General features: G+C 46.9%; 1 protein-coding gene across 1 annotated transcript in view; it reads right to left on the bottom strand.

The window, feature by feature from the left end:
• The window catches only part of IVD (isovaleryl-CoA dehydrogenase), a 297,512-nt gene that overhangs the window by 102,778 nt on the left and 168,858 nt on the right, over positions 1-25,876 (bottom strand). Inside the window, exon 6 of the mRNA XM_086937401.1 lies at positions 714-850. Within this exon, the coding sequence (XP_086793527.1) occupies positions 714-850 (137 nt within the window). The remainder of the gene's footprint in view (positions 1-713; positions 851-25,876) is intronic.

Here is a 25,876-nt window from a genome sequence, read left to right as displayed (position 1 = left end):
ACTAGAAACAGAGAACGCTGCCAGCAGACCAAAAATGAGCCGTAGCCGGCATCGGGCCAAGATCACAGTCTGAGAAGGGGGGGGGGGGGGGAGGAGAAATGCGACACGGCGGGCAGGGGAGGGGGCGGAGCGGGTAAAAAAAAAAAACAAGAAGGAGGGAAGGCAGAGAAGGGGAGGGGGGAGGAGAAATGCGACACGGCGGGCAGGGGAGGGGGCGGGGAGAGGGTGTGAAAGCAGCAGGGGCCTGGAGTGCGGCTGAGGGAACAGACGGCGATTTGGTGATGTGCACGCGCATTTTAGGTCAATGCGCTTGCGCATTGACCTAAAAGCCACGGGCACAGCACCAAATCGCCCAGTAAGTTAAAGTTTGTTTAAAGCCCTATATGCTCGCAAGCTCGATGCGTGCGCATCGAATAGCGAGACCTAAAAAGTTCTATTAAGGGAGGAAATGCTTTTGGCATAAGAAATTTCTCTAGAAGCATTAACATCCGGAGATCCTACGGATTGCGGTCTATATATGTACATATATTGCATATGTTCTATGTTTAAACCGAGAAATACTCATTGTGTATGAGAATACACAACACCACGGTAAGCAGGGCAAAGTTTGATGACAAAGTAGAGTTTTCCGTTTATGAAGGTGGCAAATTTGCACTAGCATTACACTTAAATTTTGACATTTTTTAGGTGCTCTAGGAAAAATGGAGGCTTACCTTTTCAACAATGAATGCAGTAATCCCACGAGCTGGCTGTTCAGGATTATTGTCGGTTTTGGCATAAACAATCAGAACATCGGCCTCCGGACCATTGGTAATCCAGAATTTGTTGCCATTCAAAACATAATAATCACCTAGGAGAAAAAAAACATTTTACTTTCTGAAATCTCTCTGCTGAGAATACTATTTTTTTATCTGGCTTTAGCCAACTCTTTTGACTTTACTAAAATTATACTTATGATCAACTTACTTAAAGGGCCTTTCAGCCACCTCTGTTCATCCATCGGCCTGTTGTTGCCTCACTCACATTTTGCTTCCACCCATTACAACTTACAGCATGGAGCAATGGGTCGGGCTACTAAAGCCACAGGTCAACTTCCCTTTGAGTGACTGCATTTTGCTCTTTCACAAGGAGCCCATTTACACACAAGGTAGTTTCCTTCAGCGACCGTGTTTTCACTTTATAATTACGTTAGTGTTTTCTTTGCATTTAGAAGCGGATGTGCTCACGTCAAAAACGTCCTGCTATATCAGATCCTACATTCTGCTAATGCTGGTGTAAATTACTTTCGACTAGCCTTTGTTTATCCGACTGCAGCTCTTTCACACCAGTTCACATGAACTCTGAATACAATCTAATCCTTGTGCTCTGCCATTCTTGCCAACCCTAACTGTTCCTTCCTACCTTACCTTCCTTCTTAAAGACAAGAAGGAGGCAGTCAGTACCAGGGCGATTGGCTTTTTTAAGTCTGTGTAAGCCTTGACCTTTGGATTTTATTGGAATTTTACTGAAATTATGTGTATAACATAATCACTTATAGGGGTTTTCAGCCAGTCGTCATCCATTAGTCTGTGTAATTAAAAAAATTATTCCACCCACTCCAGCATGCATCAAAGAACAGTGCGTCAGCCCACTTCAGCCATTGACTGAAGTCACTATGACTTATGTTGTGCTGCCCTTTCACAAGAATGCACCCACATACAAAGTAGATAATATCTGCTTTTCTGAGATCCCCTAAAAAATATATATATTTTTTTTAGATTGAGGAAGGCCCGGCAGCTGCTTGAATAGTTAGGTTTTACAAAAACTATGACAAAACAAAATCAGAATTGCCAAAAGGTTGGCGGCCAACAGCAGAACTGTTGGCTTTGCCGATGCTCGTTTCTCAAGTGTAGTAGATATGAGGGATACTCTGATACTGAATTTGGCCACCTACATTTGAGAGTAGAGTAAATGAAATACAGCATTAGGGACCTGCTCATCATTTTTGTCAGAAACTTGTTCTACTTTAATGTGCAATTTCTTTCTTGCACACGTTGATCTCATATCTCATTCCTTGTTTGGCAAGACAAAGGTAGGAAAATTCAAAGGGAATAAACATGAAAAATTAAGAAAAAAACTAAGGTTAAACCTTTGTTATATAAGAACACTTTATTCTTTCTAGAAAAACCAAACCCAAACTACACAAAGATTACTAATTTTAAAGTTATAGTCATACCTTAGATTGACATTTTACACACCACCTTTACATTTCTGTAACTTTACATATTCTTTACATACAAGGCAAACAAACTACACCAAAATGTATACCTTCAATTGATAATTTACGCAACACCCTCAAATCATTTTAACCCGTGCACCCCTATACCCAGTGTATTAAACTTGACAGCCACACTTCATTAACTAAAAACTCGTTACTAACATGTACTGTGTTCTTACAAATCATGTGATTTGCGCTGTTATAAGTGTTTGCATAAATACTATTATTTTAGATAGTATAAGTAATATAATTTAAAGTATGTAAGCAGTGCAACTCAGTTAATGTAGTGGGGCCACTGAGTTTAATACACTGTGTATGCAGGTGCACGATAATTTGAAGGTGTTGCATAAATTATAAATTAAAGTGACGCACTCCGACACAGCGGGTAGTTTCCGAGGGGCAATACACCCGGCAAGAGTTATATCGGACCACTTACCAGTTGAGGTGCGAATGCTAGGACTAGGTAGAATGCTCTATTACTTACTGGTAATCTTCATTACTCCGGGTCCCGTTGTCCTCGTCCCATTCATTAACAAAGTGGAGATAATCATCTCCCGACAGAAAAAAAGACAAGAGGAATGTTGGGACCCAAATACTGCCCCTCCCACCGGGAGTACATAAGCAGTACTTACCCAGCATCCTGCCTGTACAACCAAGCCCAAACAGGAAGGCTGGCCGCCCGGGCGGGCGGGAGGGAGGGGCGTATGAAAGGGACGAGGACAACGGGACCCGGAGTAATGTAGATTACCGGTAAGCAATAGAGCATTATCCCCAGGTCACTTATGTCCTCGTCCCATTCATTAACAAAGTGGAGCATCCCAAAGCAGAAACCGGCCTTCTGAACCCACAAACGCACCCAGGAAACCGGAACAAATGCAGCAACCCAAAGGAGCTCCGAGAAGGAGGGAAGGGGGGACTGCAGGAAGCAACCGGACCACAACCCAGAACAGCAGGGACCAAACCCGGACCAGAGACAGCCAAGAAAAAAAACAACAACAAAAAACTGAAGGCTAGAGCCACCACAAGGAGGCCCAAAAACCAGACAAACCAGAGACAGGGCAACCAGAGCAAAGACCCAAAGGACAAGGCCAAGGGACCCACTAGACAAGGCAGCCCAGCCCATGACCACCAGGAAGGCACACAGGACCTGGCAGCCACAGAGATACCAAGCAGACACGACCACCCCGTAGAAGGCCAAAGAAAGAAGCCAAGAAAGGCCAACAGGGTGCAGGCACAAACACCCAGACCAACAAGGAAGGAGGGAAGCACAGGCCTGAAACAGGCCCAACTTACCAAACCAAACTACCCGGCCCCAGGGAGGACAGAGGAGGAAGCCAACCCAACCCCGCAGAGGAGGCCCACGTACCAGGAAAGAAACACAGGCACCACCAGGCCCACCAAACGACAACCACCACGCAGCCAACCCAGAGGGAGGAGCTGCAGTAAGAGGCCAGGCCAAAAAGGATAGGGAAGGAGACAGAGACCAGAAAACTCCAGGAGGAAACCCACAGGGAAGGGGGCCGCCAGCCGAACAAGGACAGCCACCAAATCCAGACCAGCAGGGGCAGAGGATGACAACCCAAAATATCACAGGCCAGAGAAGCCCCCAGAAAGAACCAGCAGCGGACCAAACAACAGAGCGGTCAACAAAAACCGGAAACCAACAAGCCGGAACCGAAAAGGCCCAGCAAGGGAGCGGACAGGGCCACCGGCCACAAACCCCAAAAACCCACAACCCCAGAGAGAGAGGGAAAACAAGGCAGGGCGCAAGCCCAGGGCAACGTGAACCCCCGGTAGCCCCCAAACCAGGACACAACCAGCAAGAAACCGCAGAGGGCAGAAAAAAGCACGCACCAGTACAGTGGAGGAACCCACAGGCACCCAACACCCCGGCCAAGCCCGCATCAACGGCAGGAGCAGTGGAAAAAAGGCCCCATGGCGCACAGCCTACAGGCCAGAAACACACCAGGCCCGACTCCAGCCAACGCCAGAGAGGAGTCAAGAAAACAGTCAAGAAACAGGGCAACAAACACAAAGGAACCAGGAAGCCAGGACTGGAGCCAAGCAACCCGCCCATGCAGGCCCAACCAGCCCCCAGAAGGAGCCAAGGCAGCACAAAGGCCAACGAAAGGGCAGGAAGGCCAACAGAGACCCCCAGCACACCACTACCGGACCACACAGAAGGTAGGAAGAAACTAACAGAGAAAACTGCAGAGCGGAACCCAGAGGAAGCAGAGAAGCCAGAGGGCTAACAAGCAGCAGACCCCGGACAACCTGCAGCAATGAGGTAGGACGCCACAGAGGCCAAGACGAACACCATAGAACCTCACCCCAATAAGATAAGGGGGGGGGCAAATACCCACACCTGGAGCAGAGCTCGCAGAAGCAAAGGGAGACCGGAGCGAGCCAGGTTTAGGAACTAGGAAACAACTGGGAACGCCGGGCAAACACCCACAGCCGGCAAAGAAGAGACCGCACAGCCAGCAAACCAATGAGGCACCGGCAGAGGCCACGCCACACCAGCAGGAAGCCGGCAGGCCAGGAGCAACAGGAGGCAACCTCGGAAAGCCAACCCAGAATCACCGAACACCAGAACCCCACACAGGCCCAGACAAGGCAACAGAAAGAGGGCCAACATAGAAGGAGCACGGGGGCAACCCCAACAGGCCATAACAGAGACACCAGGACCAGGTAGAGACACGGACACCAAACCACAGGAGAAGCAAGCCCAGTAAGATAACAGTCAGCAGGAGCAGGCCCAGAAGGACACACCAGGACAGGGACTGACACCAGCGGAACGAACAGCCAAGCCAGCTATAGAGAGCAAAGGCAAGGACGCAGGGCAGAAGAAGCGACCAACAGGACCACACAGGAGCCAGAAAAGCCCCAGCTCACCTTAGCCAGGCACCCAGGAAGGGGATCAGACAAGAACAGGACCACCACCCCGTCCCCGGGAGCAACCACCCCCGGACCCCAACTGCAGTATGGAAGAGGGGAAACATGGTCCAGAGCCCAGGACAGGGCAACAGCGAAAGACAGCCAGGTTCAAACAGCAGAGGCACGAACCCACAGGGACCAAAAAGGTAAACCGCCACCGGGAACACACCCGGGGGAGGGGTTTGCAAAGGAAAGGAAGAGCAGGAGCCCAAACCAGACCGAGCAGCACTGACGGCCGAACCAGGAGGGGCAGCAAGGACCCATTGAAGTAAGACAAAGACACAGGAGACAGACCAGGGTTGCAGCAAAGGCAGGGAACACGAGGACAAAGCCAAGAAAACCCCAGAAGCCAGTAAGAGAGCAAAAGGGAGCGCCAGAGCCAGGATCAACCAGGAGAGCAGCACCCAGCAAGGAAAAGGCAGGCAGACGGAGACAGCACCAGCCAGCCAGCCAGCCCCCACGAAGTCTACCCCAGCACAAAGAAGGCCCGGGACAAACCCCAGCCGATGGAAAAGGAGGCAGCAACAGGCGCAAACCCCGGGAACCAGGAGGAAGCGGACACCGACCCACACCGCGGATCCAGCACCCAGAGTCCAGACCACAGAGCATGTACCATGAACACACCGAGAAGCAGGACCGGGCAGGCATGACAGAAAGAGAGGGCAGACCCCAGAAGGATTAAAGTCCAGGAAAGGACAAGTACCAGCGAGGGAGCAGCTGAAGAACAAACGCCCATACCAGAACAAGGGCGAGGAGCAAGGCGGCCACACAGGACCAGGAGGACAAAGGTCCCAACTGCAACACCCGGGGAAGTCAGCCACCGGCAAGAGCAGGGAACCCCAGGAAGACACCAGAGCGCCAAAAGGGAGGCAGAAACAGCACCACCCAGGACGAAAGCCGAACACCCCGGAACACCCTCCAGGGCTGGCAAAACAAGAAAGAACGGCCAGAGAGGCAGATGTGGCAGGGTCGGCACCAGGATGCACCACATAGCAAAAGGGGAGACACGCAGCCAGGAAATAGGGCCGGACAAAACACACCACCAGGCACCCAGCACCGACAAAGAGAACCAGGCTGGTAAACAAGCGAGACGGGGGGCCACGAGGAACCCAACCAAAGCCCCATCAAGGCATCACCCATACCAGCCCTGAACCAGTAAAGGCACAACCACCCAGGGAGGGTGTGCCACAGGGCAGGAAACAACACAGTGTGGAAGGGGGGGCGCGAGCTAGACACCGTAAAGGAAAACGGAGCCACAGCAGCGATGCCCGCAAACACCAAGGCAAGACCCCAGCAACAGAAAAAGGGGTCAGGCACCAGAAGAGCCCAAAATGACGGCAGGCATGACAGAGACCGCCAAGGTCAAAACGATGAGTGAGGGCCACCCGAGAGGTAGCCTCCGGCAGGAGGAGGGACAATGCATGGACAGCACAGCATAGCAACATGTCTCGAAACCATCATGGCCGGGGACTGAATCCACAACCACAAGACATTGCAGTACGGCAACAGGCAGGAGATGCCAGTCAGTGGCAGGCTACCAAGCGCGGTACCCCCAGGGACGCCCGGACATCATCGCAGCCGGAACCAAATAACACGCAATGACAACATCCAGTATGCACACTCCGCAACCACCCAAGACTGTCCCCTGAACCCTAGAACAGCCGAAGAGGCACAGGCAGCGGGAGCACATAACAGCAGAGACATAGCACCCCACAATACCAGGCACATAATCGTGTACCAAACTTCTGTAAGAGCTCGTGTGAACACTCCCGCACTCATACAATTTGACCGAGAGGCAGGCTTCTGCCCTGCAGTGTGTGGTCTCTCACAGCTCCATGGCTGCCAGGTGCAACCCCAGAGTTGCAGTAAGATCCCAGTATGCCGCAGCTCGGCCTGGCTGCGGCAAGCAGAGAACCACCCGCTGTAGGAAATGCCGAAGGCAATGTAAAAGGCCATCTGGAGGCAACTGCATCTCTGTTCAACCCCAGTGAAGAGAGCAGTTGAAAAAAAAAAAAACGCCAAGCGGGACTCACAAGAACATAAGAGTACCTGGGGGTAATGAACTCCTTACCACACCGTATAGATCCATGGCTACTCCAAGATAAAGCTATGCAAGACAAAATTAGAGAACGGCCCACACAATATTTTCAGGACAACCGAGGGACAGTAAACTCGCCCGGTACATTATAGAAAGCCTACAAGACTGTAATAAGGAGACACATACAGGCCCTGGCAAGAGGAAAGAGCGGTAGCTCCAATACGAAACTCTAGAGCGTGAGTTGGCCTGGCTGGAGTCGACTAGGGTTGAATCTGGAAGACCTAACCCCCAGACTAGGCACTTAAACCGTATCAAGCAGCAGGAGCTGCGGGATATTGCAGAAGAAAAAGTGAAGGAGTATGTTAGAGCAACACAGAGGAAACTGTACGATGTAGAAAATAAGGCTACCAAATAGATGGCGTGGCTGGAAAAAGGGATAAGGCGAGAAGCAGGGTACTCGAGCTCAGAATCCCCGGAGGGTGACACATATGTGACAAATGAGGCCATAGCGGAAGCATTCGCAAAATACTATGAGCAGATAGCTCAATCCTCCTCAACCAGAACTAAAATAGACTCTATAGAATTCCTAAAAGACGCAAACCTCCCCACAATAACTCGGGAGGAACGTGGAGACTTAGACACAGACATACCCACAGAAGAAATCTGTGGGGCAATCAGGGCACTGCAGTCAGGTAAGGCACCTGGCCCCAACGGTCTGGCGACGTTAATAGCGCTGCACATGCTGGACATTTTCAATGACTCACTGGAGTGGGCCAAACTACCGTAAGATCAAGGACTAGCCACAATAATGGTTATCCCAAAGCAGGGCAAACCACTCGAAGAGTGCTCCTCCTATCGACTAATCAATCCCCTTAATGAATGCAGAGGTAAAAGTATTGGCCACGGTCTTGGCTACTAGTTAGGCTAAAGTAATAACAGTATTAGTGAACCCCGCTCAATCGGGATTTATGCCGCAGCGGAGCACTAGATTGAATTTATGGCGCTTATACGGGGTCCTACATGTGACCGAGAGCGAACCAACAGAAAACTCTGTGCTGTTTTGCTTAGTTGCACATATGACGTTCAACAGCATAGAATGGGACTATCTCTTTGTGACACTGGAAAGTTTCGGTCTAGGACCCAAGTTCTGCGCCTGGGTGCTTGTTACTATATGCAAGTCTCCTGGCTCGTGTGAGAGTGAATGGTGTAATATCAAGGAAAGTGACATTACACAAGGGTACAAGACAGGGATGCCCACTCTCACCTATGCTCTTCGCGCTTGAACCCTTAGCGGCATGGGTCAGAAGAGACCCATTAATAAGAGGAATAATGGCGGGGCAAATGGGAGGAAAAAAATCTCATATGCAGATGACATACTCCTATATGCTACAAAATCTTGATCAACAATACACTGCATACTCCACATATTCCAACTGTTTGGCAGCTACGGTGCTCACCAGACAAACTGAGATAAATCCCTTGCATTCATTCTAGCAGGAGATGCACAGACTATGCCACCCATCGGACAAATGATAATGATCAAGGATAAATTCAAATACTTGGGCATAGTAATATCACGTAATGAGGTAAACCTCTTGCTACGGACCTCACCCCCATATGGACTACCCTACCCGAATTGGCGGAGGCCTCAGGCCTTCGAGTGAATTGGGAGAAGTCCGTGATATATCCTCTATCAGTCCCTGGGGCCACGTGAGATCAGGATCGGCACACAGAGCCTCTCTTGGAGCACTGGCGCCCCCAGTTATCTCGGTATCCACCTTTATCACTCACCCACCGACATGTACGAGGGCAACCACTGTATAGTACTAGCCAGCATCCGCGCCTCGATAGGTTTCTGGAAAAATCTCCCACTTGCTCCCATTGGTCGGGTGGCTCTGGCAAAAATGATCATAGTTCCCAGACTGCTGTATTACTTTGCCAACCTTCCGGTCGTCCCACCCAGACAGTTCTTCCGTGGGCTAGATAGGCTCCTTCGATCACTGGTTTGGGGTAATGGCCGACATAGAATCGTTCTCACTAAGCTCCAGCTACCCACCACACAAGGAGGTCTGGGTGCCCCGGACCTCGAGGCGTACTTCCTCGCAGCCCAACTTCAGTGGCTGTCGTACTGGACGGCGGGCAGAAACTCCGGAGAGACCCTTACTACACAAGGTCCCATCCCCACACCAGAGCTCTGCCGTATGCTACTCCCCGGCGGCAAACCCCGCCGGACTTACCCCCTGCAACTGTCGGTGGCACGCCAATGCATGCAACGCATACATCGCATGGCAGTATCGACTACCTGTTACTCCCCACGGCTTCCGCTCGTGGGGTGGCCTCACGGGGCACCATATTTCACGAACGCCATGCTACGCGCTTGGGTGGAATTGGACATCACCGAAGCGGAGGCACTCTTAGCACACGACCAGCTACGCCCATATGACCACCTCATGGAAGATTACGGCCTCCCCCCGGGGCAGTTCTTGACACACCGCCGGCTCATCGATTGCTATCGCCCGCACAGTCACCTTACAACCGGCGAACCCGCAACATGCCCTGTAGTGCACACCATCCTCTCCATGGGCAGCGGCAGGCACTTCGCTCTCTGACTGACTTGTACAGCCAAGTGACTAACGAACAAGCCCCTACACACACTGCGGGCCACCTAGGAGAATGAGTTCGGGCGACAACTTCACGATCGGGAATGGGATAGAGCGCTTGAATCCCCGAAGAAAGTGTCGAGAAACGCACGATTTAAAAACATTCAGTACTACATATTACATAGAGCCTACCAGACCCCGGCGCGGCTCCAGAGGTTCTTTCCCGACACGCAATTCGATTGCCCTAGATGTCGCTTCACAGACTGACACTTTCTTCACATGTTCTGGAGCTGCCCGTCCCTTCGGACTTACTGGACGGCCATACTCTACTCCATAAGCACCCTCACAGACCTCACAGGACTGCGCACATGGGAGGCGGTCGCCCTGGGTATTTTCCGTAAATTAAAAACACATTAGGTGCAGGTTAGATACTCTTCCCTGGCCCTGCTATTGGCCAAAAGAAATATTGCCATGCACTGGCGCACAACCTCAGGTCCCCCATTTGAGGCATGGGTGGGAGCAGTGAAAAAGTGGGCTACAGCGGAGGAAGACACCCTGAGGGAGGAAGAGGCGAAAGGGCAGCGTAAACCCCCAATCTCCTAGAATGGGCCATGCTATCCCACCAATTTACGCAAGCCCACACACGTGCCCCCCTGCAGGCATCCCAAGACGCTGCTGCCCCCGCTACAGCATCACCACCTCCATAACGTGTATATCACTGGACCACATCCGTCCCCCCCCCTCTCGGCCCCACCCTCCTAAATCCATCAGTCTCCCTCCCTCTTATATTAACGTCTCCATAGATGAGCTCTGTACGATCTGTCTAATTCCGCCCTCCTCTCTCAGTCTTCACCCCATTACCTCTTCCTCTCCCCCTCCCCCTCCCCCTAGTTGCTCCCAGCAGTCCCTCTACCGCTACACTCACTCCCGGTTTTATCTTCCCCTAGCTCCTCCCAACACGCACATGGCGTCCACCCCCAGCCAACACATGCCTATCCGCACCCTATATGTGCATATCGTTTGCTTCAAGACAGCATGTCTGCATCATTGTAACATCTTTGCTTGAATAATGTGGTACTGAGTGTGATTTTTGTATAAAAGGTTAATAAAAATCATTTTAAAAAAATGAGGCAATCTTCTTGAATGAGAACCTATTGCCTCAATTACATACACTAACTGCCTGCCACCTGGCCATCCCTAGATGCAATACTGCATCTAAAGGGGGTAGTACTTTTTCCGTACTGCTCCCACATCTCTGAAAACAGCTGCGCGACCACCTGCGTAAAGAACTGGCCCTCCTCCCATTCAGGAAACAAATCAAAACGCTCCTGTTTAGGGAGGTACTGGAAACTGTCTAAACGCGCCATACTGTGGGGCTTTACATCTGCCCACAACCTGTGGCTATCCCCTCAGAAGCGCTTCAAGACCCGCCGGTGCTTAGCGCTATATAAAAATCAATTATAATTACAACTCAGGATGTCATACACTGGAGAAAGTTGCCACTCTCGCTACTCGGAGGAGCTGCCCTACTTAATATGATGGCGTTGTCACGCCTGCTATATGTCTTGTAAAACACACCATACAGGATGGCAGTTAAATATTTTTGCAAAGTACATTCTGAAGTAAGGCTGCTACTGTGGGATGGGGGACACTCGAGGACTGCACTGCATAAACGACAAAGCGGAGTATACGAAGGAGGTATAGCAGTCCCAGACAATCGAAAATATTACTGGGCAGCACAATTGGTCTCGCTTAATGGTTGGGTATTTGTGGATAGAGAAGAACTGGCGTACCGGGTGGATCATCAGGCAATGGGACAGAAAGGATACCTTCATGCGCTATATGGTAAAGAACTCCCGAGTAGTTTACCAAAACACAAACAAGCAACTATCAGAGTCTGGAGGGAGGTGACCAAGTTACTGGGATGGGAGGGCAAACTAACCTCTATGGAATAGTAAACTCTCTAAGTGAGGTACGTGGTCGGAAGAGATTTCATGCATTTGCACTGCTGAGCATGGAATATCTGGGAAATGTCTGGAAGGGACAGAGAATGGTGGACTTTCAAGGTATACAAGAGGACTACCGAATGCCAAAAACTGAACAATATCGATATCTACAGTTAAAACATGCCTTTAAAGCTCACATCATGACAGGAGAGCAGCTTCCCACGTACACGCTGTTAGAAGATGGAATACTGTTAGAACCAATGGTGAAAAAACCCATCTCCCTCATACATAAAAAGATCATGAATATTACCCCGACCCACTTAAACTACGGGAGGCATGGTAGGGGGATATCAGGATCCTGGAGGAGGATGAAGATTTGGAGGAAGTCATACAGAGCCCTAGAGAAGTGGCCTTAAGAGCGAGATTTCGCCTCATACAACTGCAAATCCTACATTGATCTTATATGACTCAGACGAAGCTAGCCCGCATGGGCATAGGCAACTCAGACAACTATGTGAGGGGGTGCGGGGAAGCGGGTACCTTCTTTCATATGTTGTGGACCTGCCCGGTGTTACAGAGATATTGAAACCAAATTACACAAGTGATGACTGTGGTAAAGGCACAGCTAATCCCTCTAGATGCAAGATGGCTTATTTTATGTGTCACGAGGGAAGCCAAATAGTCAAAAAACACCAAGCAGTGGCTGTTACCAGTGGAAATAGCCAAAAGAAATATAGCAAAGAGTTGGGGTCATCACTCCCTCCCAAGGTCACTTAATGGAAAAATGACCTTAACTGGAGTAGCGCTGCAGAGAAGACAGTTTATCACAGCAGGGGAAAGTATGGGCTACATGGGCGGAATATAAAGGGATCTGTTGAAATATTAACTGTAATAAGATATGATAGGAGTGCGATGTATAAAGGGACAGAAACTCCCGGATGATATACATGTTACTTGAGAGATGTGGATCCAATGAGAAATACCTGGATTGGAAGCGGATAGTAGGGGAACCCTACAGAGAATGTAAATTATACTTTGGCTGTCATTGAAATGCGATGTTAAGCTGTACATCTGTAAGTTTAATAAAAAATTATTTAAAAAAATTAGAGGTATACGTACAAGTTTGCTTTATATTTAAAGAATGACAATAAAAATATAATAATTTAAAGGTGGTGCGTAAATTATAACTTTAAGGTACAACTATGACTTTACAATTTGCAGCCTTTGTGTAGTTAAGGTTTGTGTAGAAAAAATAAATAAAGTGTTCCTAACTGTAATAAATGTTTACCCTTTGTTTTTTTCTTTTCATTTGAATATTCTTTTTTATATTTCAATAAAAATGTATTTCAAAGTGTACAGTTTTGTGTCGTCCAACGGAGTGCCGTTAGAGTGTAGTGTTGTTTAGTGTAGCAGAGTGGAGTATGGTACAGTGGACTGGCATAAAGTGGAATACCGCAGAGCAGCATACAGTGGAGTGGCATAAAGCAGAGAGAGGTAAAGTGTAGTGGTCAACAGTGGAATAGCGTGGAGTGGCGTAGAGTGGTGTACAGCAGAATCAAATACAGTAGAGTGGTATATAGTGAATTAGAGCATACTATCTTTCATTGAAGTAGCATACAATTGAATTCCATACCATCAATAGCATATAGTGGATTAGCGTAGATTGTAGCGCCGTAAAGTGGAGTGCCGTATAGTGGAATTGTGGGGTGAAGTGGTGTAGGGTGGTGGGGTGAAGTGGTGTAGGGTGGCGTGGTGTAGGGTGGAGTGGCGCACAGTGTAGTCGCGTAGACTGGAGTGGCATAAAGTGGAATAGCATAGAGGGGAGTACTGGGCAGCAGAGTTTGGTAGAATGAAATAGTGTGGGGTAGACTGGAGGGGCGAACAGTGGAATATCATAGAGTGGTGTGTTGTAGAGTGGAGGGGGTGCCTACAGTCTAATAGTGTAGAGTAGAGTGGCATAGAATGGCGTAGCATAAAGTGCTATAGCATAGAGCAGTGGTTCCCAAACTTTTAACTCCTGAGGACCCCCACTGAATCACTACTGGAAGCCGGGGACCCCCAAGCAATTTGTACAATTTAAATTTCTTTTTAAAAACGCCTTTTGAAGCAGAGGCAATTTCAAGAGGGAGACAGCCTGAATTGGGTCTATTGGCATGGACATGTATGCATACATTAGTGTATTTGGTGGTACCCAAGGGCTTGTGGAAATTGAGCAATCAGACAGCAGCACGAAAATCCTCCTGCTGATCCTGGCTGCATCTATTTTTACCTGCCTGCCAAGTAACGGTAACCTATACACATGTGCCTTTCAATGGTTTATTGCTTTTATTGTATTGCCTGTATTTTCAATATTGTGTCTGTGACTGCTGTTGTCCGTCTTCCCCCGCTGCCTGTACGTGGTCTGTGCCCCTTTTTCTTCCCTCTGTTCCCCTTGCTGTCCCCGTGCTCTCTCTGCCCGGTCTTTCCTTCTGTACCCCTCGCTGCCCCATGTCTCTGCTCGGTTTTTCCTTCTGTTACTCTCGCTGCCCCCGTGCCTCTCTGCCAGTTCTGCCTTCTGTTCTTAGCTGCCCCTATATTTCTGTATTATGCCTCTGTGCCATTCGTTTTTTGTGCCCGTCTACCCTCTGTGCCACTCATTTTCCCCTCGTTTTTGTGCCCCTTTGCCTTCTGTTCCACTAGTTTTTCCTCGTTTTTTGTGCCCTCTGTTCCACTCATTTTTTGTGCCTTTCTGCCCTCTGTTCCACTCATTTTTCCCTCGTTTTTTAATGCCTTTCTGCCCTTTGTTCCACTAGTTTTTTGTGCCTTTCTGCCCTCTGTTCCACTCGTCTTTTGTGCCTTTCTGCCCTCTGTTCCAATCGTTTTTCCCTAGTTTTTTGTGCCTTTCTGCCCTCTGTTCCACTCGCTTTCCCCTCGTTTTTTGTGCCTTTCTGGCCTCTGTTCCACTCGTTTTTCTGTGCCCTTCTGCGCCACTCGTCATTTCCTTGTTTTTGTGCCCCTTTTACCTTCTGTTCTGCTCATTTCCCCAGCCACTGTGCCCCCTGCGGCCCCACCCCCCTGGCTGCCCACTGCCCATTCATTGCCCCCGCCTCCCGATTGTATTGTTGTGGTCTCGCCGGCCCTGCGCCAACATTCACAGCTCTTGTGTGCTGTGAGGACGCATGGGCGTTTCATTTTTCACTACGATAGGCACTCGAGTCCTGCGGACCCCCTGGGAATGTCTCACGGACCCCTGGGGGTCTGCGGAACACAGTTTGGGAAACGCTGGCGTAGAGTTTAGCGGCATAGAGTAGAGAGGAATACAGTGGAGTAGTGTAGTGGATTTGTGTTCAGTGTAGTAATGTTCAGGTCGAGTGGGGTAGAGTGGAGTGGCATACAGTGAAATAGTTTAGAGTGGAGTACTGTAAAGTGGAGTGGAATAGTGTACAGTGGAGAAGCGTATAATCTAGTGCTGCACAGTGCAGTGGTGTACCCTGGAGGTGAAAAGAGAGACAAGTGCAGTGGTGTAGAGTGGAACAGAGTGAAGTGGGGTAGACTGCAGTGGGAGAGAGCGTAGTGGTGTACAATGTAATAGTGCGGAGTGGAATGGCTGGTATAGAGTTTAGTGGAATTCAGTGGAACAAGGTAGACTGTAATGGCATGGAGTGTCGTAGACTGTGGTAGTGTACAGTGGAGTGTCATACAGTGAAATAGCATATGGGGAGTGGCATAGAGTGGAGTGTAGTAGACTAGAAAGTGGGACAGTGCAGAGGCATACAGTTCAGTGATGTACAGTGGAATACCATACAGTATAAGGGCATTGAGTGGAGTTGCATATAGTGGAATAGCTTACAGTGGATTGGAGTGAAGTGGCATAGACTAGAGTGTTGTAGAGTATAGTGGGGGACAGTGGAATAGCATTACAGTGGGGTTGGGTAGAGTGGACTTGGATAGAGTGGAGTGCTGTAGTGCAGGATAGCCTAGAGTCAAATAGCATACAGTGGACGGTTGTACAGTCGAGTGGGATAGAGCAGAATAGCATAGATTATAGTAGCATAAAACAGAGTGCCGTAGAGTGGAGTAGCAAACAGTGGAAGGGATTAGCGTGGAATACCGTTCAGTGTAGTGGCATACAGTGGAGTAACAGAGTGGAGTGTCACAGTGGAATAGCGTAGAGTGGAGTGTTGTATGGTGCAATAGTGGTGAGTGTAGTAGCATACATTGGAGTGCTGTACTTTTGAGTGGTGTGGAGTACAGTGTAATACCAAAGAGTGGAGTGGTGTACAGTGTAATACCGTACAGTGGAGTGTTGTAGAGTGGATTGGAGTATACTGAAGCGGCGTACAGCGGAGTGGCATAGAATGTAGATGCCTAGAGTGGAGTAGCATACAGTGGAGAAGCGGACAGCGTAGTGGCTTAGACAGCAGTATTGTATAAGGGAGTGGCGTAGAGTGCAATAGCATACAATGGAGTGCTGAAGATTGACGAGGGGTAAAGGGGTTTAGCGTAGGGTGAGTGGCGTACAGTGTATTGACGTAGAGTAGAATAGCACAGATTGGAATAGAGTTGTGTCAGAGTAGAATGTGCTAATTGAAACAGACGTTGCGTAAAAGTGGGTGAACAGATGTAATGTGCCAGGTTATGAGGTGCATGCTAGTTTGATAGTAGGTGTAAATAGTGCAAGTATTATTAAAGTTCTAAGTGTTAAAATACTTAGTAATATATTGTTCCACAGTAACTTAGCTGTATGCCGCGGTACATGCCAATAAGAAGGCAGTATTTGATTTGCAAATAGCACTCCTTGCAAAACAAAAATCATCCATGTAATTTTCAGAACACATTTGCTGTGTTCTGGGTTAGGGCCTTATATCTAGGTAAGTATTTTGTTTTATTGTTGTTCCCTACCTATTATCACTTTATGAAAGTGATAATAGTTGGAGAAATAATTCTTTATAATTTCCAATAGTTTCAGGAGAGCTGTGCATTTTAAAAAAATTGAGTAACTCAGTAATTTGTAAGTATTGCTGTGGTAGGCCATAGATTTCTTTTGTGAAGATTTAAATATATTAAACATAGAAAATACACTGTAGTGTAATATAGAGCATTTTTTATTTTTTTAAACTTTTGTAAGTACTACAGTACCATTTAGTACTGCGATACTCATTTTTTTAACTATATAGAAACTTATAAATATTTGTCCACGCATATTATTGCTTTAATAAAGTGGTAATAGATGGGGAAAAATAAGAATACTTACCTATATCTACAGGGTAATGCAGAACACAGCCAAAAACAACATGGCTGCCTTTAACTTTCGTGAAGGCAGTCATTAGCCATTCACATATGCCTCGTCATCGCTAAGTACAGCAGTACTTGTGGGAAATTACTGCAACAACAGATATAACTAAGTTTAAATGCTTTATAACTTACAAAACACTTACCTGCTTCACATTTAAGCTACCCCGCTTCTCTCAGGTTTCAAATGGCTCAACAATAAATTGACCCCACTCAAGTTTAAAAGGAGTCCCCTTTTTGCCTCTCCCATTTACCATGGCTCTGTGCTACACTGCCATCTCAGTCGCCTGCATCTGAAATCCTTTGCCACTGCTGCCCCTCATTCATTCCTCCCACTCAGACCTGAGCAATATCTGCAGATTCCACCTCAGGCTGTAGGTCTCGACATCTGGCATGTTTTTCCTCTAGCCTAATTTTGGTGGTCCGTTAGCAGCTCTGACAAATTTGCCAATGTCCAGGAAGCTAACCCAACTCAAATGGGTGGTGGGTGTGCAGAGAGACATGAGATACTATAGAGACTAAGAGACACAAAACGTACAGTTAGTCCTGATGGCCACGGCCGTACTGAGAACGCAAACCAGCCCTGACAATTAAGCCGGAACGGCATCAGGGGGTGGGTTGGGGAAACTTCTGGTGAGAAACTGCTGCTGATTTTGTTATTTTGCTACAGGTGGCAGATTTTGCCGCACTGCTGCAAAAATGCCCTCCACTCTTCTGGCCCACCGGGAAATGCCCGGGGCCCACTCGGCCAATCTGGCCCTGCTGATGGATCCCATTCCCATTACACCTAGGTCAGCTCATTGGGTTTACTTGCAAGGTCACAGATGATCTTTATCTCAGCGAAGAGCTCTAACTACCCGCTGTCAATTTAAAAATATTGAGGTTTGAGACTTTATGTTAGATCAGGCCAAACCCTAACTTTATCACTGAAATGTGACTGAAAAACTGCTCGGGACCGGAACTAAATGTTTCAGTCCCCAGCAACTGAGGCATAATTCACGTCACCTGCTAAGGTAGGACTAGAAGAGGTATGGCAGTTATCTTCCAAAATAAACTCACAATTTCTCTGCTTAGCACTGCTCCTCACTTCCACTGAACTCTTGCTTGCAAACATAGGAATACTTAAGGAAGTCTCTATAGCCTGTGCACCTGTATACAGACCACCAGCCCCGGACTCCTCTCCTCGTTTATTTGAATTTCTGCCCCCATATGCATTACTGGCAGCAAAGTTCCCCCTCTAGGTGGTATTAACCCATGGACTACAGACCATGAAGCCCTAGTAGTAAAAGAGTATATAGATGCCTGCTCAGTCGTATTTATTCATTACATTATAAAAGGTTCTACTCGTGGTGGGCCATGCTTTAAAAACAGTTACTTCCTCATTTTGGGCATTGTTGAAAGTGAATAAATGATCTATATATTCAAGTCTGTGTTGAATACTGTTTTAAACTAAGTAAAAACATAATCGGGTCACCCTATATTGGCCATGCATGATCTAAAGTTACCAACTCCAGTTTTGAACGTTTTTTTTTTTTTACTTAACCTTCTCACTGGAAGGGAGCATTAGTCAGAACTCTGTAACTTTAACACACGGATATATAATGCACTTGACAATATTGCACCTAAATACGCAAAAACTAGTGAGCATTGGTTTAATGACAATCTTAATAAAAAAAATAGGATAAAAAGCTGATCTACATTAGAGAAAAATAAGTGATACTTCTGCTAAGGAATTATGTATCTCCTGCAAGTTCGACTGCATCTGGACCAACACCAAATCCACAAACTCCAAACAGAGCCCCGACACTAATCACCTGAAATGCATCCTGCTCAACACCCGCTCGGTCCACAGACATGCCATCGAACTCTGGAACCTACTCGACACTACATCGCCGGACGTCGCCGTCCTTACAGAAACCTGGATGAACGCGTCATCAGCGCCCGACATCGCCATAGCCATCCCGGACAGCTACAAGATCATCCGAAAGGACCGAACCAACCAAACAGGAGGAGGCATCGCCATCGTCCATAAGAACACCATCCGCATCACTACCAGTTTCGACGTCCACCTCTCTACTGCCGAACACCTTCACTTCCAGATTCACATCGACCCCAATACCACACTCAGAGGCACCCTCATTTACAGACCACCAGGACCCCGCACACAATTCAGCGAAGACATCACTGACTTCATCAGCCCACACGCCCTCCCCTCCGAGGATTACATTCTACTGGGAGACCTCAACTACCACCTGGAAAAGAAAAACGACTGCAACACCTCCACCCTTCTGACAACCTGGCCAACCTCGGACTCAAACAACTTGTCAATACCCCCACCCATTATGCCGGACACACGCTCAACCCAATCTTCACCTCCAGCAAGCACATCTCCTTCAATCACACCACAGCTCTCCACTGGACGGACCACAGCTGCGTTCACTTCAACTACAAAAAGACTGCTACCCACAACACCCCACAACCTATTCCCTGAAGAAACTGGAACAAAATTACTACCGACCAGCTCTTCACATCGCTTCACCAAAACCCTCCTGCCGAAACATCGGACCCAAACCAAGCAGCCACCAACCTCACACAATGGATCACCCACAGCACCGACGAACTAGCACCCTTGAAAAACCATCAAATCAAGCAAGGTAGCAAAAAAGCCCCCTGGTTCAACGATGACCTTAAAAAATCCAAGAAGTTATGTCGCACCCTCGAGAAAGCCTGGAGAAAAAACCCAACCACTGACAACCTGACCACCTTCAAGAACGCCACCCGCAAACACCACCAACTGATCCGATCCACCAAGAAATCAGCATTCAAGGATCGACTTGACAACAACGCCCGCAACAGCAAAGAACTATTCAACATCGTCAAAGAATTTACCAACCCCACCGCCGGCACCAACGACATCACTCCCTCCCAAGTCCTTTGCGACTCCCTAGCCTCTTTCTTCTACAACAAAATTGCCGACATACATAACAGCTTTGAGAACCAGTCCGGAGACCAGTCCACTCCACCCACCTCCGAACTTAAACCCCCCTCTAAAAACCTTTGCACCTGGAACCCAATCACCACTGAAGACACCATCCGCCTGATGAACTCCATCCACTCAGGATCTCCAACCAACCCATGCCCCCACCACATTTTCAACAAAGCATTTCCATCATCGCACCCCATCTCCGAGACACCATTAACTGGATATCCCCCGTCAAGCTCACATTTCCGGTCACCTGAAAGACCTCCACTGGCTCCCCATCAACAAAAGAATAACGTTCAGTCTCCTCACCCACGCACACAAAGCCCTCTACGACCTAGGACCCGAATGCCTCAACACACGACTGTCCTTCTACACCCCCATCCCCCAACTACGATCGTCCAATCAAGCACTCGCCGCAATTCCGCGCATCCATAGTTCCACCATGGGGGGGGGGGAGATGCTTCTCCTACTTAGCGGCCAAAACCTGGAATTCTCTCCCCACCCACCTCCGCCTTGTACAGAACCACCTCTCCTTCAGAAAGCAGCTAAAAACTTGGATATTCGATAAGTAAAGTACCCCCCCTCCCCCAAGCGCCTTGAGACCCTCTGGGTGAGTAGTGCGCTATACAAATCTCTGAACTTGAACTTGCTTAAAAAATCATAACACACCTAGCCCATTTTACGACCAGAGTAGCCTAACATTGTAAAAGAACTCACGTACCATAGAGTGAATCATATAGTGTCCATCCAAAACATGATTTTTGATTTCAGCTAGCTACTTTCGACAAAGAGGTGAGACAAGGGTTATTTATTTTGACTCGTCTCTTTAAAAATCCATTCAAAATTAACATTAAGCACCAAGAACGCAGTGTAATCAACCCACCTCCCCCCCAAAAGACTGTGTAAAATCTTTGTAAAAAAAGAAATCAAGTAAAAGTCTTTTTACACACCTACACCACACAGTTACCTCCCCCTTACAAATACCATTTGTATGATATCTGTGGACCACTTGTGCACCTCAATAGCTGCAGAGTTCTCAGGTTAGGTGGATCAGAATGAAGGTGTGCGGTCAGAGAGCTAGTGCAGAAAAGCAGACCTTGGTCAATTTATTTGCTTTATGGTGAGGTCAGGAGCCAACTTCTTGTATACTACTTACTGCCATAGTATACCAAGCCACTGTACTATATTAGGATCAGCTGCCTTTTTTCCAATTGCTTGCTAGCATAATTCTAGCCACTCTTAGCATGTGCCTCAACAGTAGTGTCTCACTTATAGTAAACAACCCGGACTGGTCTCCCAGAAGACCCAAAAGAATGATCCCAGAGTCCAAGGGAATTTCTCTTCCCAGAATTATTTGATTGTGGGTCAAAATCTCTTTCGTTAGAGCGTTACATTTGGGTAGTCCCACCAAATGCGTTACAAGTTTCCTAAGAAAGCATTACACCACTAACAAATCTACAAGCCAATAGGGTACAAATGGTGTTGGTTCACTGGAGTTCAATACTACTGATAAAAACATTTTATAGGCCACATCTCTGTGAGGCATACTTCAATAGTATTACAGACAGTCATCCAAAGCCAGACCCAGTCTTCGTCGGAGAACTCTGAGCCAAAATCCCTGGCCCACCAGTCCTGAAATTTCTACATGTTACTAAGAGGAGGTCTCCTGCACGAGTTTATAAATCCCGGAGATAATCCCCTCGGTACCTAGATGGGTTCTATAAAGCCTTTCAAATAAAGGTTAAGCCTCTAGTGTCAGCCTTTTGAGTGAGGGATTCATAACTCAATGACATAATTTAAAGTATTGCATTCTGTTTCTCTCAGGTACAGTGTAATCTTTCCTACAATTTTATTTCCTCCACAAAAATGAATCTCGTATGACCCAACTATCCCTCTCCACCCAAAACATATACCCATCTTTTTTCAGCCATGGAAAAATGTCAGGATTTGAATTTACATAGGTGTTAAGGTATGGAAACATGATCTGCCTATCTCTAGAGATTGCACTCCAAACGTCCAATACAGGTTTGACCAGAGTGGATAAGTAAGCCTTACAGAGTCTGTAGCACTGAGCAAATCATGGAAGGTACTAGAGAGATCGTTACAGTAAAGCTCTGTCTATGAACATCTATTTCCTCCATTTCCATCACGGTCTACTCTACAATGATCGTTAAATGTGCTGACCTATAATATGCTATGAATTCTGGGCAAGTCAGGCCCCCTCTCCGTTAGGAGGGGATCTAATCAACCTACAGCTAGTTCTTGCTCTCTTGCCCCCACACCAAAATCATTAAGTCCTTTACTAGTAAACAAACCTTACCATCAGTGATCGTCATTAAGAGAGCTTGGAACAGATTCAGCAGCCAGGACATGACTTTTATAATAACATAGCCTCTCCCTATCCAGTGCACATAGAAAGAGTTTCATTGATGGAAGTCAACTCTAACCTGCCATTTCAGTTCAGGCCAATTCACTTTATACCAGGACTCTGTCCTCCTCATTATATTTAGTACCAGATATCGAAGCAAAACGTGGCCCACCCAAAGCAACAGACTGTGGTAGACTGATCTAACTATTTACCTGTAAACATTAGATCGAGCAGTTTAGATTTCCCCATGGTTGACCTTGAACTGCAAAACCACAATGTCTATCAGAATGGATACCAAGCTTCTAGGGATAATGACAAGAACATAAGACTTAATAATACAAATAAAGAGGCAGACTTTATACAATAATCAAGACAAATGTCACTCGAGACCTATCCTCCCATCTGAGGGCAATCGCCAATGGCTCCGCCATGAACCCAAAAAGAATGAGAGACAACGGACAGCTGTACATCAACCTTCTTTGAAGAACAAAACGTTGTGAGGGGACACAGTTTACCCTTACCAGTGCCTCAGGATTCTTGTAATTTGCTAGTATCTGTTGGGAACAAAGTACATTAAGGCCAGAAGCTTGCCCAGGTTTTCCCAGCTAAGCCTGACAAACGCCTTTTTAGTGTCCAAACATGAGCAGGACTGAAAGGATATTTTTCTGTCACCATCTCAAGGAGATAAACAATTCTTCTGACATTGTGACTCACTTGCCAGTCCTTTGGGAACACTACATGGTGGTGTCTACAAGACCCGGCATGTATACTACCAGCCCGTTGCAAGGACTTTTTTCAAGATATTGAGGTCAACAGTGATAAGTGCAATCAGTCTAAATGTAGAACATTGTTCTGTGTCCCTTCCTGTCTTAAAAATCAAAGAAATGTCTGCCTCTATAGATGGTGTGACACCCAAAAGTTGGTCAAAAGCATTATAGAGCACTGTTAGGGGCTCTGCCAGGCATGATATAAAGGTTTTATAAAATAAAACTGAAAAGCCATTTGGACTCATGGTTTTGGCCAAGCCCATCTCCTTCAGACATCTCCCAACTTCCCAAGAGTTGTTACAGTACTTTTTTCTGTTGAGAGGTTAGGGTGGGACCTCTTGAAGTGCACAGCTTGTTCTTGATCCTCCTTGCATTGAATCGTCTGGGAGTAAAGAGCCAGAAAGATTTCCTAAACTCCTCCTAACTTTTGCTTTTTACCGCAAAGGTCCCATCTTGTTTATTCCTTTAATACATTTCTTGGCCTGCTGCATACTCAAATGTTGTGCTAACAGGGTGCTCACCTTATTACCTTTTTAATAAAAGGTGCAACCTAGCTTTAAAAGCATTCTGTAAGGCCTAGTCTTGAGAAGGACATTCAGTTGGCACCTAAGGGTGGTCAGCTGTGATCGTATTTTCTGGGTCCAAACTGAGGTGGCACGGTGTGCAAAATAACAATGGACAGGGATGCGGCCAAAGTAATTACCAATGGCTGAGATTAATGCAAGCATTCATCACTTTTTTTGATACTTTAGTGGGATCTCCAATGTGGTCACTGTTAAGTGCCTTAGACGTTTCCAATCTAATCAATCTTGCATATGGCTGTTCTGTACATGTTTAGGAACTCCTCAGTATGCTCTGTATTGTGCAGTTGGGGATCCAAGGGTGTTTAGCACACACCTTTCCCTGCTTTGTATTCTATATAAGGGTGGGCCCCTTCAAAATGCCTTCATACTAGTCTTTGTAGCCCAACTTCAAGGCAGAACCTACATGGGCTTATTGGAGGTCTGATGACCTTATCTTGCTGCGCAAAAGGCATCCTAATAAACCTTCATGGGAAGAAATGTTTAAACTGTCACATTTTTACGTAGTCAACCTTGCTAACCAGGGTTAATCTCCCAGGGTGTGCAATTACTCTTCCTTATCAAGTGTCCAAGAGTTTCATCCAGCGTTCTGGATATTGTCTTTTAAATCGTTTGCAACAGCTATGCCACTAAGTTGTTAAAATACAAGGAACTAGGACGTGACTGCACAATCTCCACTCATTCTCCATGGTCTTTTCGCAAAGCTCATCATTCCTTACTAAACCCTAAAACCTTTCCCCATAGTTATTCTCCCCCAAAACATTGTTTTATCTTCCTTTATGCCTGCATATTACCTGCTTCTCTTTTTCCTTGATGTTATCATTCACAATCTATGTTGTTCCCTTTTCCTTTTCTTTTCTGATCTATGCACAGATATGAATTCAGCAGCCCTCATGCCTCGAACACAAGGGTTATTTATTTTGACTCGTCTCTTTAAAAATCCATTCAAAATTAACGTTAAGCACCGAGAATGCAGTGTAATCAACCCCCCCCAAAAGACTGTGTAAAATCTTTGTAAAAAAAGAAATCAAGTAAAAGTCTTTCTACACACCTACACAACACAGTTAACTCCCCCTTACAAATACCATTCGTATGATATCTGTGGACCACTTGTGCACCTCAATAGCTGCATAGTTCTCAGGTTAGGTGGATCAGAATGAAAGTGTGCTGTCAGCGAGCTAGTGCAGAAAAGCAGACCTTGGTCAATTTCTTTGTTTTATGGTGAGGTCAGGAGCCAACTTCTTGTATACTAGTTACTGCCATAGTACACAAAGCCACTGTACTATATTAGGATCAGCTGTCTTTTTTCCAATTGCTTGCTAGCATAATTCTAACCACCCTTAGCATGTGCCTCAACAGTAGTGTCTCACTTATAGTAAACAACCCGGACTGGTCTCTCAGAAGACCCAAAATAATGATCCCAGAATCCAAGAAAATTTCTCTTCCCAGAATTATTTGATTGTGGGCCAAAATCTCTTTCGTTAGAGCGTTACATTTGGGTAGTCACACCGAATGCGTTACAAGTTTCCTTAGAAAGCATTACACCACTAACAAATCTACAAGCCAATAGGGTACAAATGGTGTTGGTGCACTGGAGTTTAATACTACTGATAAAAACATTTTATAGGCCACATCTCTGTGGGGCATACTTCAATAGTATTACAGACAGTCATCCAAACCCAAAACCCAGACCAAGTGTTCGTCTGAGATCACTCTGCCAAAATCCCTGGCCCACCAGTCCTGAAATTTCAACAGGTTACTAAGAGGAGGTCTCCTGCACGAGTTTATAAATCCCGGAGATAATCTCCTCTGTACCTAGATGGGGTTTAAAAAGCCTTTCAAATAAAGGTTAAGCCTCTAGTGTCAGCCTTTTGAGTGAGGGATTCATAACAATGACATAATTTAAAGTACTGCATTCCGTTTCTCTCAGGTACAGTGTAATCTTTCCTACAATTTTATTTCCTCCACAAAAATGAATCACGTATGACCCAACTATCCCTCTCCACCCTGAACATATACCCATCTTTTTTCAGCCATGGAAAAATGTCAGGATTTGAATTTACATAGGTGTTAAGGTATGGAAACATGATCTGCCTATCTCTAGAGATTGCACTCCAAACGTCCAATA

The sequence above is a fragment of the Lissotriton vulgaris genome, chromosome 9 (assembly GCF_964263255.1).
Source record: "Lissotriton vulgaris chromosome 9, aLisVul1.2, whole genome shotgun sequence".
Lineage (NCBI taxonomy): Eukaryota > Metazoa > Chordata > Amphibia > Caudata > Salamandridae > Lissotriton > Lissotriton vulgaris.
Note: the sequence above shows the minus strand (reverse complement) of the source record. Positions and strands in the feature narration are given on the sequence as shown.